Below are 15,919 nucleotides of genomic sequence, written 5' to 3'. Positions count from 1 at the left end.
ATCTGGGTGGGATGGCTCTCTGGAGGGGCAATGTGGGTTGAATGGTCTGCTTCCACACTGTAGGGGCTCTATTATTGAGGGAGTTAATGTCGATGGTGTTTTAGATGGGGTGCCAATTAAATGGGCTGCTTTTGCCCAGGAATGAACTTCTTGATCGCTTTACCTCTCCAGGTCTCTTCCCTCCTTTAACAGGCTCCTTAAAACCCATCTTTAACTCCTGATGCGATATCTTCCTGTTTGGCTGATTGCCAAATCCTCTTGGCAAATATTCCTGTGAAAAGTCCTTGGGTGCCTTATTGCGGCAACGGCAATATCGAAATGAAATCTGCTGTGGTCACAGAATTGTAAAACCGCACAGAAAAGGGCCATTGGACCCATCAAGTCTTTGATGGCCCTCCCAGAGAAGCAACAATCCTGCAGCAGTGCACCATCGCAAGTGCTTCAGCAGTGCACCATCTCAGGAGCTGCAGCAGTGCACCATCACAGGGGCTGCAGCAGTGCACCATCGCAAGGGCTGCAGCAGTGCACCATCGCAATGGCTGCAGGTGTGCATCATCGCAGGAGCTGCAGTAGTGCATCATTCCAGGGGCTGCAGCAGTGCATCATTCCAGGGGCTGCAGCAGTGCATCATTGCAAGGGCTGCAGTAGTGTACCATTGCAAGTGCTGCAGCAGTGCATCATCACACAGGCTGCAGCAGCGTAACATCACAAGGGTGGCAGCAGTGCATCACTGCAAGGGCTGCAGCAGTGCATTATTGCGAAGGCCGCAGCAGTGCACCATTGCAGGGGCTGCAGCAGTGCACCATTGTGAAGGCTGCAGCAGTGCACAATCGCAAGTGCTGCAGCAGTGCATCATCGCAAGGGCTGCAGCAAAGCATCATCGCAAGGACTGCAGCAGTGCATCATCGCAAGGGCTGCAGCAAAGCATCATCGCAAGGGCTGCAGCAATGCATCATCGCAAGGGCTGCAGCAGTGCGTCATCGCAAGGGCTGCAGCAGTGCGTCATCGCAAGGGCTGCAGCAGTGCGTCATCGCAAGGGCTGCAGCAAAGCGTCATCGCAAGGGCTGCAGCAGTGCATCATCACAGGGGTTGCAGCAGTGCACCATCACACAGGATGCAGCAGTGCATCATTGCAAGGGCTGCAGCAGTGCACCATCACAGGGGCTGCAGCAGTGCATCATCGCAAGGGCTGTAGCAGTGGATCATCGCAAGGGCTGTAGCAGTGGCTCATCACAAGGGCTGCAGCAAAGCATCATCGCAAGGGCTGTAGCAGTGCATCATCGCAAGGGCTGCAGCAGCTTTGCAAGGCGAGGGAATTGGGAATAAGTGCAGCCGTGGCTGAAAGCCTGGAGGAATCACAGAGAGTTGCGCTGTGCTACTGCTACCTTTCTAAGCGCTGCTCTGCCTTCGCAGCTCATGGTTAAATGTGGACTCAACAAACCCCACCCACCCCATTTCCCCGCCTGGGTTACGGTGTAAAACAAAAATGCAAGGACTACTTCCTCCAGCATAGCGACACAAACGTGTGTGATTTGCTTTAACGTATGGGAATTCTTCATCGGAACGCTCACACACGCTAATGCACGCGTCACACTGACCAAACCCAATGCAGTGTTGACATGTGAGTCTCGCTGAGAAAAACACGGCTTAAATAATACCTAACAGCCACCAAGCAGATCCTTCGCTTGCCAGCAACGCAAGTGTTTTCGCTCGCTCAGAGGTGAGCACTGACAGCGAGGGGACAGAGGTGGACTGGAAAGCACATCCCAGGCTTGGCCAATGCACTCGAGAATGCTTTCCCTCTGCTCCGTGCTCCTCTTCGGGCGGCACACAGAGTCAGCGTCATTTTACCGCACGCAGTGTCACACTCCCATCTCCGGGTCACATGCACACCGGCTCCAGCCCACTTGAAGCCTCAGGCATTGCCTCCGAGTGTAATCAGGGATTAAAGGAATTGAACGGAGAGGAGAAGAGGTTGCAAAGAGAATTAAGGAGGAATCTTTTCACCCAGAGGCTGGCGGGAAATCTGGAACTCACTGCCTGTGGAGACGATAGAGGCCAAAACACTCGTAGTATTTAGATCAGCACTTAAAATGCAGGACAATACAAGTGGGCCTTTTGTAGTGCAGTGACCTCTGGACTAGGGGGCTCGGGTTCAGGTGTCACCTATTCCAGAGGTGTGTCCTAATACTTGAGAAGAGGCTAAATTCTGCGGATGCTGAATATCTGAAACTAACGCCGAAATTGCCAGAGGAAACTCAGCAGGTCTGGCAGCATCTGTGGAGAGAGAGAGAGAGAGACAGAGTTAACATTTCGAGTCTGGTTATGAATCATTCCTCAGAACTGAAGGGCTGAATGGCCTGCATCTTTATTCCAGACTTGAAACATTAACTTAGTGTCTCTCTCTCTTCTGTGACAATCCTATGGCTTTAAGAGGTGTATTTTGTCCTTTTTTTCCGGAAGAGTGTTTGAGACAGAGGGGCTGACTGGGATATTTCAAGTAAATATGCTTGTGAGCCCCTTGGGGCCTTTTTTTTCAAATTTGGAACAGTAGAAGCAGCATGAATGGGTGGAGTCAGGCTCCCACAGAGCCAGGATTTTTACTTTTAGCTTTCTGCAGTTGCTAGAGTCTTGAAGCTGGATGTGGAAGCTGTTATTCCTCTCGCTGTTACAGCTAAAAGTTGGGGTTCTCTTTCTGCTGCTAGAATTGAACGTGAGACAATCTATTTCATTGAATTTGCCTTTGCCAAGGATATGTTTAAGGGATGTTACGATATTGGAACAGTTGCTACTTAGTCACTAAAAAATCTACCATTCTGTAGAGTTTTCCAACAGAGTCATTCCAATTCTTCTTTCTTTTGTTTGTATTTTAACTATACTGTAAGAACAAAGTGTGTTTTGCCTCAAGTCTGGTGGTTTGACTAATCAAATAGCATCTGGAACACAACGCCTTATACTTGCCTTTAAAAACAAGTAAAAGTTGGGGTGTAGTCTGTCTAATATATTTTGATGGGGTTTGGTCTAGTCCATAACACTTCCCAGCTGCTGAGTTTTTTCTAGCATTTCTGTGTGTGTTCTAATATCTGCGAACAGGCTGTTTAGAAAATATCTACAAACTTTTGGGGCCACTGCTGAAAAATGGAATTTCAGCAGATAGGTGCTTGATGACTAGTGTGGAAATGATGGGCTGAAGGGTCTCTTTCTGAGGCGTAAATCTCTTTGACACTTCCTTTTTGGGAGGAAGAATTCTCTACAATGGTGTTTTCAAAGGGGCACCCCTTTAAATTGTGACTTCTCTCTGAAGTCTCTCTGACATGAGGAAACATGTACTTGCTACCCACCTTAGCAATCCCCCTCGAGGGTGTTTATTGTTTCAATAAGATTGCCTCTCAATTTTCTAAACTTCAAAGTGTAGTCCCCCACTCTCTCCTCACAAACCAAAATTGGAGGTGTAGTGGACAGTGAAGAAGGTTGCCTCAGAGTACAACAGGACCTCGATCAGATGGGCCAATGGGCTGAGGAGTGGCAGATGGAGTTATATTTAGATAAATGCATTTTGGAAAGGCCAATCAGGGCGGGACTTATACATTTAAAGTGGGAGTGTTGCCGAATAAAGAGACCTTGGGATGCAGGTTCATAGCTTCTTGAAAGTCGCAGGTAGACAGGATAGTGAATAAAGTGTTTGGTGCTGTTGCCTCTATTGGTCAGTGCATTGAGTATAGGAGTTGGGAGGTCACGTTGCAGCTGTACAGGACATTGGTTAGGGCTGCTTCTAGAATACTCTGTTCAATTCTGGTCTCCCTGCTATAGGTAAGAATTGAAACTTGAAAGGGTGCAGAAAAGATTTATGAGGATGTTGCTGGGGTTGGAGGGTTTGAGCTACAGGGGGAGGCTGAATAGGCTGGGGTTATTTTCCCTGGAGCATTGGAGGCTGAGGGGTGACCTTATAGAGGTTTATAAAACCATGAGGGGCATAGATAAGGTGAACAGCCAAGGGTAAGGGAGTCCAAAACTAGAGGGGCATTGGTTTAAGGTGAGAGGGGAATGATATGAAGGGACCTAAGGGGCAACTTTTTCACGCAGAGGGTGGTGCTTGTATGGAACGAGCTGCCAGAGAAAGCGGTGGAGGCTGGTACAATTACAGCATTTAAAAGGCCTCTGGATGGGGACATGGATAGGAAGGGTTTAGAGAGATATGGCCAAATGCTGGCAAATGGGACTAGATTATTTTAGGATATCTGGTCAGGATGGATGAGTTGGACTGAAGGGTTTGTTTCATTGTTGTACATCTCTACGACTCCTGACGGGAAACCCAAGCCTCGCAGTCCCTTACCTTGATGCTGAGGATGTGAGTACCAGCCTTGACCAATTCATCAGCCAGCTTCAGGTAGTAATCCAGGGAGTACTTGGTTCTCGTGGGGTCGCAGACGTCCCCAGTGTAGGAGATGGAGGCCTCCACCACACCGCCAGCGTTTCCCGCAGCCTCCATGCCCAGGATCATGTTCGGCAGGTAGTTGAGGGAGTCGAACACGCGGAAGATGTCCATCCCGTTCTCCTTGGCCACTTCGCAGAACCTGATGGACACATCCACATGGAGGGGTGAGATCCGAGCCTTTTGCAAGCTGCCCTCCCCCACCCCCTCCAGCCTCCCGCACTGCGAAAGGTCATTCGGGCCATTGGCTCCAAGCTTGCTGTTCCAGGTCTCCCTCTCTCCCCATCCTTCAATCCCTTTCTCCCTCGTTCCTTCGCCCCTTCCCCCATTCCATTCAATACATCCATGCGAGTTACCTTCACCGCTCCCTCTGGCTAAAGGAATTCCTTCTGAATTCCCAATCGGATTTCTTGAACAATTACGCTTTCCCAGGATGCGGCCAGGCCAGCATTGGTTCCGCCCCCAGCCCTCTTATATATATATGCAAAAAATTCTGGAAATTTGAGTCTAATGTGGAGAACATCAGAGGAAACCCAGCAGTGGGGTAGGGGGAGGGAACAGTGGCCTAGTGGTATTATCACTAGACTGCTAGTCCAGGGGAACTCAGCTGATGTTCCAGGGACCTGGATTCAAATCCCACCATGGCATTTGAATTCAAGAAGAGAATCTGGAATTAAGGGTCTAGTGATTACCATGAAACTGTTATTGATTGTTGGAAAAGCCACTCTGGTTCACCAATGCCCTATAGGGAAGGTCATCTGTCATTTTTACCTGTCTTGGGCCTACACATGACTCCAGACCCACAGCAATGTGTAACTATCCTCTGGGCAATTAGGGACAGGCAATAAAAGCTGGCCTAGCCAGCGATACCCTCAGACTGTCAGTGAATTATAAAAAAAGGCCCTGCCAGGACAGAGGAACAGAGTTAACGTTTTGAGCCTGGTATAACGCCATTTCAGAGGGCGGTTAAGCGTTCACGGTGTTGTTGTGGAGTCTGGAAGCCGGGAGCGGGTAAGGACTGTGGATTTCCCCTCTCGAAAGGACTTTTGAGAACTATAGGGGTTTTGCAGCTGTCAACATTATATTCACTGGGTGTAGCAGTGCTGGGATTTGAACTCCTTTCTCCAGACCAGTAATCTGGGCCTTCCCAGAATGAAAAACCAGTAAAACATGTGCACCATGAAAACTGGTCTGACTTAGCTCAAAGTTCCGTTCATTTCCAAGCAGGAGTTTTATTCGATATGTCTTTTTTACCTCTGGGTATGGATTACTGTGGCACTGCACCTCCATCTTCCAGTCTACCCCATACGCAGAAATAATTTCTTGACATCGAATATATTGACCTCCTTCACAGGTTGAAGCACCTCCATCACGTTTACCTTCAGGGCATTTATGTTCAGTGAACTAGGTTTTTTTGATGTGGGTCGATGAGGGTAATGTGGTGGATGCGGTGTACGCAGTCTTCAGTGGGGACACCATATCGCACACGCTTTAGCAACGCTAGTGCCCATAGAAGGGGAAGGACATGGGTGCCATGTTGGCCGTGCAATGAGAAACAGAGACTAGAAGTGAACTAAAAGTAAGCACTGAAGGTGCAGCAGGCGGTGATGAAGGCAACTAGTACATTGGCCTTTTCATAGCGAGAGGATTGAAACACAGGAGCAGGGATGTCTTGCTGCAGTTGTACAGGGGCCTTGGTGAGACCACCCCTGGAGTACTGTGCGCAGGTCGGGGTCTCCTGATCTGAGGAAGGATGTTCTGGTGATGGAGGGAGTGTAGCAAAGGTTTACCAGACTGATTCCTGGGATGGCAGGACTGACGTATGGAGAGAGACTGGATTAGTTAGGACTATATTTGCTGGAGTTTAGAACAATGTATAGAAACCTATACAATTCCAACAGGACTAGACAGGGTCAACGCAGGAAGGATGTTCCCATGACCTTGGAAATCTAGAACCAGGGGTTCACAGTCTGAGGATTACAGGGTAGGCCATTTAATACTGAGATGAGTAGAAATAGAGGTAGGGGTACGATTCTTGCTGTGGGTGCGAGAGGTCCAGGGTTCAATTCCCGGACAAGCCCTGATTGCTTGCCTTTGGTTTGGCAGCACGGTGGCTCAGTGGTTAGCACTGCTGCCTCACAGCGCCAAGGACCTGGGTTCAATTCTACCCTCAGGCAACTGTCTGTGTGGAGTTTGCACATTCTCCCCGTGTCTGCGTGGGTTTCCTCCGGGTGCTCCGGTTTCCTCCCACAGTCCAAAGTTATGCAGATTAAGTGGATTGGCCATGCTAAATTGCCCATAGTGTTCAGGGATGTGAAGATTAGGTGGGTTATAGGGGGATGGGTCTGGGTGGGATGCTCTGAGGGTCAGTGTGGACTTGGGCTGAAGGGCCTGTTTCCACACTGTAGGGATTCTATGATCTATGAAATGTCTTCACCCAGAGAGTGGGGAGCCTGTGGGATTCTCTGCCACAGAAAGCAGTTGAGGCCAAAACATTGAATGTTTTCAAGAGGGAATTAGATACAGTTCTTGGGGCTAAAGGCATCAAAGGGTATGAGGGAGGAAGCAGGAAGAGGGGACTGAGGTGGATGAACAGCCATGATCCTATTGAAGGTGAAGCATGCTAGAAGGGCTGAATGATCTATACCTGCCCCCTAGTTACCAAGCCTCTATGTTAGAGCAGTGCTTTCATGTGACAGGGGAAGGTTTATAATAACGGAGCATGGGGATTTGATTGTAGGACTGCTGCTTTCATAGTGTAAGCTCATGCACTAGACTTGTGGGTAGAGATGACTCAGAGCGAGGAAGTGGTACAGTCTGTGAGGAGGGAAGTGTTAGACTCGTAGGTTACCAAGGATTGGTGTGAGTTTTGCAAACCACAGACTGGCTTCGGCGCAGTAAGAGGCCGTTCAGCCTGTTGTCTGGGTGCTAGCTCTCCGCAGGAGTGATCGCCTTGCACCGCCCTCCTGTCACTCTGGCTGTAATTCCTGCTCATCCAAAGTGACCCTGCCTCCTACCGCACCATCAGGCAGTGACTTTCAAGACCCCGACCACTCATGGCAGGTTCCACACATTTTCTGAGAAGCGAAGGCATCGGACAGAGTGCGGGAAACACTCACAAACATATTGCCAAGGGACTGGGAATGCGGATGGTTTGGAGATGCTGGGAGCGGTTACACCCATGAGGGAGGAGGAGTAGAGAGAGAGAGAGAGATAACAAGGTGTAGAGCTGGATGAACACAGCAGGCCAAGCAGCATCATAGGAGGAGGAAGACTGACGTTTCGGGCGTAGGCCATTCAGCCTCAAGGGAAGAAAATCTGCTGTCCTTACCCAGTCTGGTCTACACGTGACTACAGGCTACAGCAACAAGATTTCTTTCTCTGAGCCTCCCACTGGGCAATTAAGGATGAGGAAAAAGTGCTGGCTTAGTCAGGTGTGCAAATTGAGTCATAGAGATATACAGCATGGAAACAGACCCTTCGGTCCAACTCGTCCATGCTGACCAGATACCCTACATTAACCTAGTCCCACTTGCCAGCATTTGGCCCATTTCCCTCTAAACCCTTCGTTGGTGAGGCCACATTTGGAGTACTGCATACAATCTGGTCGCTCTCTATAGAAAGGATATTATTAAACTAGAAAGGGTTCAAAAAAGATTTACAAGGATGTTACTGAGACTGGACGATTTGAGCTATAAGGAGATGCTGAATTGGCTGGGACTTTTTCCTCTGGAACATTTCAGGCTGAGGGGTGACCTTATAGAGGTTTATAAAACCATGAGGGGACAGGGTGAACAACCAAGATCTTTTCTCTGGGGTGGGGGAGTCCAAAACTAGAGGGGCATAGGTTTAAGGTGAGAGGGGAAAGATTTAAAAGGGACCTGAGGGGCAACTTTTTCACACAGAGGGTGGTGTGTATATGGAACGAGCTGCCAGCGGAAGTGGTGGAGGCTGGTACAATGACAACATTTAAAAGGCATCTGAATGGGTACATGAATAGGAAGGGCTTAGAGGGATGTGGGCCCATCGGAGGCAAGTGGTACTAGTTCAGTACAGGAAACCTGGTCATCATGGACGAGTTGGGCCGAAGGGCCTTTTTTTTTGTGCTGCATGACTCTATAAAATGCCCCTCTTCTTCACTCAACATTGTCCCCGTGGCACCCAGGGACAGCAGGGCTGTTTTGATTCCCATCCGCAGTTCTTCGTGCTTGGTGTGACCTAGAATCGTGGGACCTGACGCTGCTGAGGAAGGGGGGTTGTTCAGCCCATCAGTGTTGGTACTGTTCTACAAGCCCTGCGAGTTACTCCGTTTTAGCTATGAGTCAACTTCCCCTTCCGAACACCTCGACTGGATCCGTCATTCCCGACAGTGTGCCCCAGATCACGGCAACCCACCGCGCAACACAATTGTTATCCTTGGAATGTTCACGGATATCACTGGAGAAGGCCAGCATCTGTTGACCGCTCCCCCCCGACCTTGAACTGAGCAGCATACTGGTCCATTACATAGGGGCTCTGGGGTTAAACTGCAGGTCTGGAGTCACATGTACGCTGGAGGTATTTTTAAAATTTATTTACAGGATGTGGAGGGGGGGTGGGTGTTGCTGGCTAGTCCAGCATTTATTGCCCATCCCTAATTGCCCGGAAGAGCCAACCACATTGTTGTGTCATAGTCATACAGCTTGGAACAGGCCCTTCGGTCTGCATTGACCATGTTCCCAAACCAAACTAGTTCCGCCTTCCCTGTGAGATTTTTTCTGAATAAGGGTCCAGACCCGAAACGTCAGCCTTCCTGCTCCTCTGATGCTGCTTGGCCTGCTGTGTTCATCCAGCTCTACACCTTGTTACCCCACCTTCCCTGTGTTTGGCCCACATCCCTCCAAACTTTTTCTATTCATGAATTTATCCAAATATCTTTTAAGTGTACCTGCATCCACCACTTTCTCTCACAGCTCATTCCACAGACCAAACACTTTCTGTATAAAGAAATTTTCTGAAGAAGGGTCTAGGCCCGAAACATCAGCTTTCCTGCTCCTCTGATGCTGCTTGGCCTGCTGTGTTCATCAAGCTCTACACCTTGTTATCTCATACTCTGTATAAAAGCGGGTCTGGAGTCACACGTAGGCCAGACCAGGCGAGGATGGTGGTTTCCTCGATCCATGGTCATTATTATACTCCTAATTTCAAATATTCACTTTATTGAATTCAAATCTCACCATCTGTTGTGGCTGGATTTGAACCCGGGTCCCCAGAACATTACCTGGGATCTTCCTGGAATAACAGCACAGCAACAATACCACTAGGCCTTAAATTTAGACACCAGGGACTGTAATAAAATTTCTATCATATCCTTCAGTGGTTTTGAACACCTTTATCAGATCTCCCACTTTGCTTAGATGAGGACTTTACCAGTACCATCAGTCTCTCTATATTCAGTAACGTCCCTCATAGATTCACTAAACCACCACTAAAGGCGCACTAATCCCAATTTCCTGCACTTGTCCCATATCCTTCAATGTTATATTTCAAGTGTGAGTCCAAATCTTTTTTAAAGGTTGTAAGGTTTCCAGCCTCCACTACCTTTCCAGGCAGTGCATTCCAGATTCCCACCATCCAGAGTGAAAAGGTTTTTCTCAAATCCCCTCTGAATCTCCTGCCTCTTACCCTAAAACTATGTCCCTGTGTGATTGACCCCTCAACCAAGGGGAACAGCTGCTCTCTATTCACCCTGTCCATACCCCTCATAATCTTATACACCTCAATCATGCCCCCCTCAATCTTCTCTGCTCTAGAGAAAACTATCCAAGCCTATCTAGTCTCTCCTTATGGCTCATCTCCAGTCCCATCCCGCTAAATCTCTCTCCAGGGCCTACTTTGACATAAAGTGCCCAAAACTGAGCGCTGAGGCCTAGCTGAGGCCTGGTGATTTGTACAGATCTAGCATGAACTGACTGCTTTTGCATCCACTGCTCTTCCACTGATAAAGCTTCCGAGGGGACACTTGTGAAAAATAAACGCCTGCCTGATGATCTGTTTCCACCCCCACCCCACCCCCATCCTGGAGAGCTGGGATGTCTCAGTGCGGAGGAGATGGCAATGGATGGTGTGATATATGGGATCTGGGAGTTCTAATCCAGATCTGTTCTGTCCTCACTATCTCCTGGAGGTGTCTGAACCTTCAGGAAGGTATCTGTACCTGATCTGTGGTGGTACTTATGTCAGTTCTTGTAATGTAAGGAGGGGATGAGAGTAATGGAACACTGAAGGATTTATTGCAATTATTCCCGGATTTGTTCCCAGTGTCTACATACATTACAAGCACAGGGGGAACTTGAGCGTCTGGACTTTTTTATTTATTCATTAACAGAATGAGGATGTCACTGGCTAGGCAGCATTTATTGCCCCATCCCTAATTGCCCAGAGGGCAGTTAAGAGTCAACCACATTGCTGTGGGTCTGGAATCACACGTAGGCCACACCAGGAAAGGATGGCAGATTTCCTTCCTATTATTAGTCCAAATCAGGGCAAGACTTATAAACATAATGGTAAGGTCCTGGGGAGTGTCACCAAACAAAAAGGCCTTGGGGGGCAGGCTCATAGTTCCCTGAAAGTGGAGTCGCAGGTAGACAGGGTAGGGAAGAAGGCGTTTGGTATTGTTATGAAGTTGTGTCAAGTATTCACGAATTGGAAGGCAGCAGTTAGAATTTGTTGGTTAAAAATGATAGTGGAGAAAAGCAGTGTGTCGTCCCTTTGTTCTTAGAGATTTTTAAAATATATGTCTGTGAGCAGCAGCTGGAGGGTGCCTGTACAAAACGTACCCAAGACTGAAACATGTATATTGAAAGGCCAAGCAGCACTTTTTTTTTTACCAATCAATTTTAGCCAATCAATTTGAACTAGGCCCTGAGCTACCAAAAACCAACTGAATTTAAGGCTGATGGTTTTGGCAACCTGAAACCAATCATATTATAAGAAATCGATGTGTCATCAGCAGGTATATAAAGATGAGGGCATTTGGAAAATCAGAGAGAGCCAATTGTCATCTGAGGGGACAGCAAGCCTGCCATCTGAGAAATAAGCCCCGAGCTCTCACAAGAAATCGCTAACCTCTCTGAGAAAGCACCATCTTATCGATTAAAGGCATTTTTAGCTCAGAGTTCTCAAAAAAGAAATTATAGAGAAAACATCCCTGACAGCAGGATCAGCAGAAGAAAGGCATTTGTGGCGTCAGATCAACAGAAGGCAGAGGGTTCCAGAAGACACAGTCTGTGTGAACCTGGAGAGATTAAGTTTTTAATTTATTGTTGTCTTATTAATTGGGTTTATACAAGTGGGACTTGTGTTTGTTTGAACAGCATTCCAGTAGAATTTAGCTCAGTTAAGGAGTAAATAGTAGTTTAAGGGAGAGTTGTTTGGTTTGTTAGTAATTCTGATCGTTGTTAAGGTTAAATAACTAAATTGCTTCTTGTTATTTCTAAAGTGGATCAAGGATTTTCATTCTTTTAGCCACTCTTTTCACAGATTACGAGGAGAAAGCCGAGCTTCTCTGGGTGTTTTGGGGGTAATTATTAGAAGAGAACATCTAATCCCGCCATAGCAGATTGGGGCTTGGTTTGGTTTAACTGTCACAGGGGTTCGGCCATTTCCCCTCTGTAACAGTATGCTTGCCTTTATTTGTCAGTGCATTGAGTATAGGAGTTGGGAGGTCATGTTGCGGCTGTACAGGACATTGGTTAGGCCACTTTTGGAATACTGTGCTCAATTCTGGTCTCCCTGCAATAGGAAAGAATTGGAACTTGAAAGGGTTCAGAGAAGATTTACAAGGATGTTGGCAGGGTTGGAGGGTTTGAGCTACAGGGAAAGGCTGAATACACTGGGGCTATTTTCTCTGGAGCATCATGAGGTGGATGGATAAGGTAAATAGCCAAGGTCTTTTCCCTGGGGTGGGGAAGTCCAAAACTAGAGGGCTTAGAGTCATAGAGATGTGCAACAACCCTTCGGTTTAATTCATCCATGCCAACCAGATATCCGAAAAAATTTGCCAGCGTTTGGCCCATATCCCTCTAAACCCTTCCTATCCATGTACCCATCCAGATGCCTTTTAAATGCTGTAATTGTACCAGCCTCCACCACTTCCTCTGGCAGCTCATTCCATACACACACCACACTCTACGTTAAAAAGCTGCCCCTTAGGTCCCTTTTAAATCTTTCCCCTCCCACTTAAACCTATGTCCTGTAGTTTTGGACTCCCCTACTGCTAGGGAAAAGACCTTGGCTATTCACCCTATCCATGCTCCTCATGATTCTATAAACCTCTATAAGGTCACCCCTCAGCCTCCGACGCTCCAGGGAAAATAGCCCCAGCCTATTCAGCCTCTCCCTGTAGCTCAAACCTTCCAACCCTGGCAACATCCTTGTAAATCTTTTCTGAACCCTTTCAAGTTTCACAACATCTTTCCTATAGCAGGGAGACCAGAATTGCACACAGGTTTAAGATGAGAGGAGAAAGATTTAAACAGGACCTGAGGGGCAACTTTTTCATGCAGAGGGTAGTGCATGTATGGATGATCTGCCATCTGATGGGTACATGAATAGGACGGGTTTACAGGGAATCGGGCCATATGTTGGCAAATGGGACGGGATTAATTTAGGATATCTGGTCGGAGTGGATAAGTTGGACCAAAGTGTCTGATTCCGTGCCATATGGCTCTACGACCCTAGAGAACCTGATAGTTTTTACGACAATTGACAATAGTTTCACGGTCATCAGTAGATTCTTAATTCCAGTCTTTTTTTGAAAAATTGAATTAAAATTCTACCATCAGTAACAGTGAGATTTGAACCTAGGACCCCAGAACATTAGGTAAATTTCTGGATTATTAGTCTAGTAATAACACCACCAGGCTATCAGCTCCCCACTGAAGCAAAGTCAGTTGGACATAGAGTGTAGCATGCCTTTCTCAGCACGTCATGCTGCAAGAGGGTTTAATACGAGGGAGAATGAAACCTTTGGACAGTCAGGACACATGCTATGATATGGTGCGGTTATCGGGGATATATCACATACCAACCGCGAGACATCACACAGGGAAGGGCAGATGGGTCATCTTACTTGTGCACTGCGTTGTCCGGGTAGTTGGTATAACCCACAGCGTTGGCACCCCTCAGGAGCATCTGGAAGGGGATGTTGGGAATCAGGTCTCGCATCTCCTGCAGGCGTTTCCAGGGACACTCGTACAGGAAGCGCATTGCCACGTCAAACGTGGCACCTGTGGGCGAGAGGGTATCAGGGTCAACTGGCATCAGCTGAGCAAACTGTCAGCAGCAAAACAAAACCCAGACTGAGCCTTTTTTAACCACAATTTCCTTCAAACTCCTCAAAGACCAAACTAAGACAAACTACCCCCCCAACACCTACCCAAACAACACCTGAATCCATTTTCTTTGGGATGGCAATGTGGATTTTCAATTCCCTAGTTGGTGGTTTCCCAGATTAACCCTGTTTGAGAAAGGAATTGACCCTTTGTTGAGTCTTGTCCCCATCTGACCATCTCCTGTGGGTGTACAGAAGGAGAATTTGTGATAGAGTGAGGATGCTATGCCTTTATGAGGTGCATTTTGTCCTGGTTTCTCTCTAACAGAGAGGTTGAACAAGAGGTAGCAAGCACTCTCTGGCTGCATAAACAGCTTGTGAGGCCTTGGGCTATTTTTTTAAAAGTTCGAACAACAGAAGCAACCTGGATGGGTGTTGCCATCTCTCTCAGACCAGGATTTCTACCTTTTTTTCAGCTTTTAGCTTGAGCTGAAGCTGCTGCAGTCCCGAAGAAGCAAAAGCTATATTTTCCCCTTTCTTGGTTACAGCTAGAAGCTGGGATTTCTCTCTCTGCTGCTGGATTGTGTATGAGACAATCTGTTTCCTGAATTTGCCTTTTTGCCAAGGTGTGTGTTTATGGGACGTTACTATATTGGAATAGTTAATTCGTAATAATTACTGTATCTATTATTCTGTCAAGTTTTCCAAGAAACTTAAGTTATTCTAAGTTCTTTGTTTTGTTGTATTTTAACTATAGTGTTTGAATAAATTGTGTTTTGCCTAATGTCAAGTAGTCCAATTGCATCTGGAACACAGCACTTTATACTTGCCTTTAATATGAGAAAAGTTAGGGTCTAGGTTACTCTCTTAAAATATTTTGAGGGAGTCTGGTCTGGTCCGTAACAGTGAGCGGTTTCTCGTTCCGTTCTGGAGTCTGTACGCAAGTCAACTTGTGTACAAGTAGGAATGCATAACTGGACAATATAAAGCTGCTGTTCTTAAGGACGGGAAATGTTTGGATATCAGATCTTTAAAATTACACCTCCGTGTGTGATCGCCTTTATAAGCACGAGGGTCTGTAACTTGGGCGTTCACAATTCGGGGACGCCCTGCACATCAATAAATGCCCCAAAACACTTGATGTGATCCCACGTGATTGACATCTTTTTTTCCAGTCGAGGCTATGTTTAAGATGGATGTGTCAGCATGGGAGGTAGTGATCGGGCTCCTGAGCCCGTCGTACCAGGCCGCTCACATCCTTCTCTCTCCCTCTTCAATCTTTCCCTTCTTGCTTTTCTTCATCTTCTGATGTCATGGCGTCGGCTGGGGCGTTGATGATGCCTGGAGTGGGGAGGGGTGGGGAGGCTCCTGCCTGTGGTAGGCCTGGAGCATGGACTCAACGGGTCACCAGTTGTGCCAGTGATCGTGTCGAAATTGGGCACACGTGGCTATGGTATGCCCAGAGCGTGGTCTTTTGGTAGATCGTCGTTGCTGTACACGGAGCAGGGACTGCTCGAGGCCTGGGACACCTTACAAAGAATTTGTAGAAGCCCTGGAGTTGTGTTTGAAGGACCCTTGTACAGAAGATGAAATCTATTCATGTAATTCGTTTCATTCCTTTTGTAACTCCAAATGGCGCTTGGCTGCGGTGACAAAACACTTTCCACTGTACCTTTCAAGACATTAATGCCAATGAGTAACTCACTCACTCTTAATTAATGCAACAGATGATAAGGGAGTGCCGCAGTGTCGGAGGGTCAGTACTGACGGAGCGCCACACTGTCGGAGGGTCAGTACTGAGGGAGCGCCGCACTGTCGGAGGGTCAATGCTGAGGGAACGCCGCACTGTCAGAGGGTCAGTGCTGAGGGAGCGCCGCAGTGTCGGAGGGTCAATGCTGAGGGAGCGCCGCACTGTTGGAGGGTCAGTGCTGAGGGAGTGCTGCAGTGTCGGAGGGTCAGTGCTGAGGGAGTGCCGCACTGTTGGAGGGTCAGTGCTGAGGGAGTGCCGCAGTGTCAGAGGGTCAGTACTGAGGGAGTGCCACACTGTCGGAGGGTCAGTGCTGAGGGAGTGCCGCACTGTTGGAGGGTCAGTGCTGAGGGAGTGCCGCACTGTAGGAGGGTCAGTAATGAGGGAGTGCCGCACTGTTGGAGGGTCAGTGCTGAGGGAGTGCCGC

The 15,919-nt window shown here is 47.8% G+C and overlaps 1 protein-coding gene across 1 annotated transcript in view; it reads right to left on the bottom strand.

The window, feature by feature from the left end:
• LOC109926285 (pyruvate carboxylase, mitochondrial-like) overlaps positions 1-15,919 on the bottom strand; it is a 66,303-nt gene that overhangs the window by 43,821 nt on the left and 6,563 nt on the right. Inside the window, exons 2-3 of the mRNA XM_048619612.1 lie at positions 13,545-13,701; positions 4,334-4,574 (exon numbers count right to left, since the gene is read on the bottom strand). Of these exons, the coding sequence (XP_048475569.1) occupies positions 4,334-4,574; positions 13,545-13,701 (398 nt within the window). The remainder of the gene's footprint in view (positions 1-4,333; positions 4,575-13,544; positions 13,702-15,919) is intronic.

This window comes from Rhincodon typus, chromosome 43 (assembly GCF_021869965.1).
Source record: "Rhincodon typus isolate 14 chromosome 43, sRhiTyp1.1, whole genome shotgun sequence".
NCBI classification, from domain to species: domain Eukaryota; kingdom Metazoa; phylum Chordata; class Chondrichthyes; order Orectolobiformes; family Rhincodontidae; genus Rhincodon; species Rhincodon typus.
The sequence above is the reverse complement of the archived record's forward strand: the minus strand, read 5'-3'. Positions and strand labels throughout refer to the sequence as shown.